Raw genomic sequence first — 5000 nt, forward strand, 5'->3', positions numbered from 1 at the left:
ACTGACAGCCAAAAATGGGAGGCAATGTTCACTATTACCGGTTTAATAGTCTAATTAACTACACTTCCTTCTTTTTTGGCATTTACATACAAATTTTGAAGTCTCTGACAAGTTTGGGCAAGTAATGAAACTTGATAAAAGGACTATAAAATGAAAAACAAAAAGTGACATGTTTTGCACTTTACTATAATTAATACTATTCGATCCTCACCTCTGTGGATAACTTTCAATTTACTGTGAAGATAATTTAATGCCTTGATCATCTGTGAGAGATTAAAATGGAATACAGTGAAATGAAAAATTAGGCAACACAATAGGTTCAAGGTTGTTTAATTCTAATATGTAGGTGCATGATTCATTTGATGAGAACTGCAAATTGTGAAAAACAGTTGGCTGCTACTACAAAAACCACTGATCTGTGGACTCATGGCCCGAACTACTGAGTCACTTACCCCCACCCACTTTTGTTAAACATTTTGATGAAATTCCTTTCCCACAGGCTTAACAACTTAACATCAACAGAAAACACATTTTCAAAATTTATCTCTGTTGTCTTTGGCAATCCCAGAAAAACTTCCCATAGAGAAACCTGTGGTGCATGAAGTTTCCTTCTTTTCTGATAATGTCTTGTTTTATCTTCATTCTCAAGTCTTCTCTGAGAGCTTTTCCATGATTATACAGCCTTCCATAAATTATGCACTCAGTTCTGCCAATACCTCTTAAGAACTTGAACTACAACGTATTCACAAGCGAAAGGATTAGGCTATTTTGGCCAGCTACTCAGCTACACTTTTTATGAAAGCCATAAATTATTGCTGCGGAACTCTCACTACCCTGAATTGGTAATTAGGTAACAAATCTGATCCCACCAATGTGTTGGCCAACATGTGACCCACAAACAACCAATACAGGCGACCGACACGTCAGCTGACACAACGCCAATGCGTTGGACGACAAACCTCCATACCACACTTAGTGCAGAAGTCACCAATATGAAGAAATTGTCAGTTAACATTACAGTAAGAAATGTCAGACAAAAAGTCGCAACACTTACAGCAAAAGCTATTTGCCTGAGGACTTCTTCTGGTACTCTCCTGCCAGGAGTTGCATAAACTTTTTTATACAACTTGTCTAGTGATGCTTTCATCAGTTCCATGCAGATCCAGACATCTCCCTTTGAGAAATGAAAGTAAAGCAATTTGGCTCAGTGGCATCATTTAGCACTTGTGTCTGTTATTTAACTTGCAACCTTTTGAAATCAATCACTTGTCAGTGTATGAAAAGAATAAAATAATGCATTTCAGATCATTTCAAAGAGCACAACAAACCTCTCTAAACAGAGCACCATAAAAGTGAACGGTGTATGGGCAATCGGAGACTCGCATAGAAACATCCAAATCCATGTACAGCCTTTTCTGTTCTGTGGTGTCCACATTGGCTCGTATTCTCTGTTTTGAATAAAAGCATTAAACACAAATTTACAAATCGTTTTTGTCGAAAATATAGGAAACGCAAAATCTATGCAATCACTGAATAGCTTTTAAACAGTTTGTTAGTAGCAATGACTATTAAGAGGTTAGGCGAGCTTGTTATTCACCTTAACAGCCATTATGTGTCCAGTTGGCTCGTGAATCATCTTGTACACATAACCGTAAGCTCCATGGCCAAGTTCTTTTAATTCACGCAAATCCTCTGCATTACACTCAAACTCCTGACAAAGGAATGACAGAAGATTTAAGACAAATGCCAGTTACAAGAAAGCATAATGACAATATGAAACCGATAGGAATTGACACTTTTGACAAACCTTTCCATCAACAGTTAGTGTGGCCTTGTCTGAGAGATTTCTTGGAGGTGTGGTTCTGAAACAAGAGTTCAACTTGTCATTACCTACAGCAAATGTTACAAGTAGCCTAAGTTCTTTATTCTTAAAATTAATATAACTGAAAGATATTATGATGTATCTAGATTATACTTATCAATCCAAATGCTAGCACATTACAGAGCCCATAATTTCAAAAAAATAATACGGTAATAATCATTACCAAGACAATCCTACAATGAGATGCCTCCCATTCCCCTCCTCCTCAACAGTGACACTTAAAAAGATAGTCTGAACAGGGGGTCAGCCTTTCGAAAGACAATAAATAATTTAATTTTCCACAAGATAATAGCAATGAGTCTTAAGAAGGAATGAGGGTTACAACCACAGGACATTGTATGGAAGCTAAGTCTGAGATCCATGAAATGTTCCTCAGCAATGAGAACATCTTTCATAACAATTTAATATTAATGTTACAGTTCAGTATTATTTTACATTTGGTTCAAAAATTTCAAGCTAGTTCAATTTTGATGTTTCCTTTGTTTCAGATCATGATAATGAATATTCCACAATGAATACCGGTAATCAAAATTAAACTTGATAAATAAAATAAAATATAAAATTTGAAAGTGAGAAAATTTTTTAACCAAAACAACAATGTCTATTCCATCTACACCACCAGGAACGCTTGATGATCAACATTGCTTTGAAGTACTTACGATGGAGATGAAGAAGGTGATTGCTGACCCTTTGAAAAGTCCAGTTTTGGGCCTTTAGGCTTTCTGTGCTTTCTTCCTAAGGGAAATATTAATGTAAAATCAAGTTCAACTTTGTTCAGCCTCATTAGGAAAGATAATTATTACAATCAGAAGACTAAGAACAATAAAAGCCAATCATCTTTACAATGAAAGTATCTGCAGCTCAACAAGGTGTACCCAAAAACATAAAATTTTAAATATTTAACGCCCAAGTCGCCAGTGGAGGGTAGGTGCCCAAGAAGCCCGGGGGCTGCAACCGCAGTCACATCCCCAAGGCGCTAGAACACCCGACTGGCCTGCCCAACCTGCAACCAAGCCATGAGCCCCCTCGCGCCAGGCCCCCCTCAGGCACCCACCACACTTGTCAATGAGCCAGATAGTTCAGTGGAAAGAAAAGAAAAACAATAAATAAAAAAAATATAATATAAAAAAGAATAAAAAAGGGGGGCGATAGGGAGGGAACGCTGAGAAACACTAAACTACTAATTCGACTCACAACGCCACATCAACAAAGCAACAAACACGCTGCAAATACATGGGACAACAACGCATGCACTAACCAGGAGTACCGCTGGACAATGTCAGCCCCAGGGCTCCCACAACCTTAAGACTGCTGCAAACGCTACAGAACACATCAAACGCTAACAAACCCCTGCAAAAACGCTACTGACCAGACTAGCTCCCGGTCATAAACTATGTAACTATATCAAATGCTACAGAACGCTCCACAAACGCTAACAGACGGCCAAGACACTAACAACCGCCTGCAAAACACTACTGACCAGACTAGCTCCTAGTCGTTAACTATGTTAAATTTCATTTCACTATATTTAACACATTTCTGTCGGTAAAGGTAAACAAGCTACCCTACACCAACTGTCGCTTGAGTGTTGGCCAGTGTCTACTGACAAGTTATCAACTATATATTGGTGGGAAAAGCTGCATTCTGGTTTTTGGAGGGGGAAACCACAGAACCCAGAAAAAAATTCTGAAAGAATGAACCTAAACCAACACAAACTGATGCAGGTGCAGTCTGTGATTTGAACCTGGACCATGTTGGTATAAGAAGTAGCGAGCCTCACACCATCCTTGTGTCTCAATAATCAAAAACAGGTCGGCCAATTTCACTTTCTCACATTAAGTCGAAGCATAGAGCAAAATTATTTTCTATAATCAGTAATCCTTACATAATTTTTATCGGATTTTAGTTTTAAACTCTCTTTAAAGGGGAAAAATACCATTGAATCACAATGATCCTAACAAATATTATTTGCCAGGGACAAGGAGACCAAGCAATGAAATTTAAAGTGCTACTACGACCAAAAAAAGTAATTCTTCTTTTTCTTTGGATTTCAAAACTACGTCAAGCAAACACTAAGTGACCCAAGTTTTAAGTTCTGATTTTAAAAAGACACCTGTTTATTTTAACGGGAATTTTCTTAGTTCTTGGTCCGCCATTACTACAGTAGCTTTAAAATTTTGAGAGAGCTGCGGGTCAAGGAGGTAATGACGTCAAAGACTCACTAGTTTAAGAATGCAATGCATGTGTATGTGGCTGAATTATTATTGTTAAACTCATGTTTTGCATATAAAATAAGTTGCATTTACATGCTGAAATTTTAAGCTAGTGGGTAAATGATGTCAATTTCCCTAGATCCAACCCTCTGGGTCCAATCGGTCAGTTTTGAACATGAATAATGGCGGACCGTGAAATCCAAAACTTACACTCAAAATAAACAGCCTTTGGAAAAAAATCAAAGCTCAAAATGTTGCCCGTCAGGTGTTAAGCAAACACGCTGTCAAAATCTCAAGTAAAAAAGGAGACAATTTTTTGATCATAGTAGCACTTTAACAATAAATCCTCTTACTAGCAATATTAAAAATATATATTGATGTCAGACACATACCATTGGTCACCATTAAAATACATGACACCTGTTGCATCATGTCTTTCGAGTTGTAATTATTGGAATCAAATGTGAATATTAAATGAATGGGGTCAACTTCAATGTTTATGTGAAACAAAAAACTGACGCAATAATGATGTTACTTACTGTCAAGTCTGTTCTTGTCTTTGCTTAGGTAATTAAAAAATACTTTATAAAACCGAATACGTAGCGGATTAACATTATGCTTATTTATTTTAATGTATTAGCATAGGTTATCACCAGTTTAATTGAAATATACAAACTTCACATATTTGCTTGATCCCAAACTTTTAGGGACTGGTTAATTCATTTAAGCCCATGACAGAGGTACGGTTTAGGTAGGATATGGCAGACATCGCAGTTGCTCCCACATTTTGATAAAGTTATTTGACATAAGAGGGTCACATAAGCTTATAAAATAAAATTCGTGAATAATAATGCAAAATCCATCTTTAATTCGCGAGTTGTTAACTTTCAAAGAATTTATTAGCC

At 36.9% G+C, this 5000-nt stretch overlaps 1 protein-coding gene across 1 annotated transcript in view; it reads right to left on the bottom strand.

The window, feature by feature from the left end:
* The window catches only part of LOC137971128 (dual specificity mitogen-activated protein kinase kinase 6-like), a 15118-nt gene that overhangs the window by 9720 nt on the left and 398 nt on the right, over nucleotides 1-5000 (bottom strand). Inside the window, exons 3-8 of the mRNA XM_068817866.1 lie at nucleotides 2542-2617; nucleotides 1808-1862; nucleotides 1598-1711; nucleotides 1329-1448; nucleotides 1055-1174; nucleotides 212-263 (exon numbers count right to left, since the gene is read on the bottom strand). Of these exons, the coding sequence (XP_068673967.1) occupies nucleotides 212-263; nucleotides 1055-1174; nucleotides 1329-1448; nucleotides 1598-1711; nucleotides 1808-1862; nucleotides 2542-2617 (537 nt within the window). The remainder of the gene's footprint in view (nucleotides 1-211; nucleotides 264-1054; nucleotides 1175-1328; nucleotides 1449-1597; nucleotides 1712-1807; nucleotides 1863-2541; nucleotides 2618-5000) is intronic.

Source organism: Montipora foliosa, chromosome 9, assembly GCF_036669935.1.
Source record: "Montipora foliosa isolate CH-2021 chromosome 9, ASM3666993v2, whole genome shotgun sequence".
In the NCBI taxonomy this organism is placed as follows: domain Eukaryota; kingdom Metazoa; phylum Cnidaria; class Anthozoa; order Scleractinia; family Acroporidae; genus Montipora; species Montipora foliosa.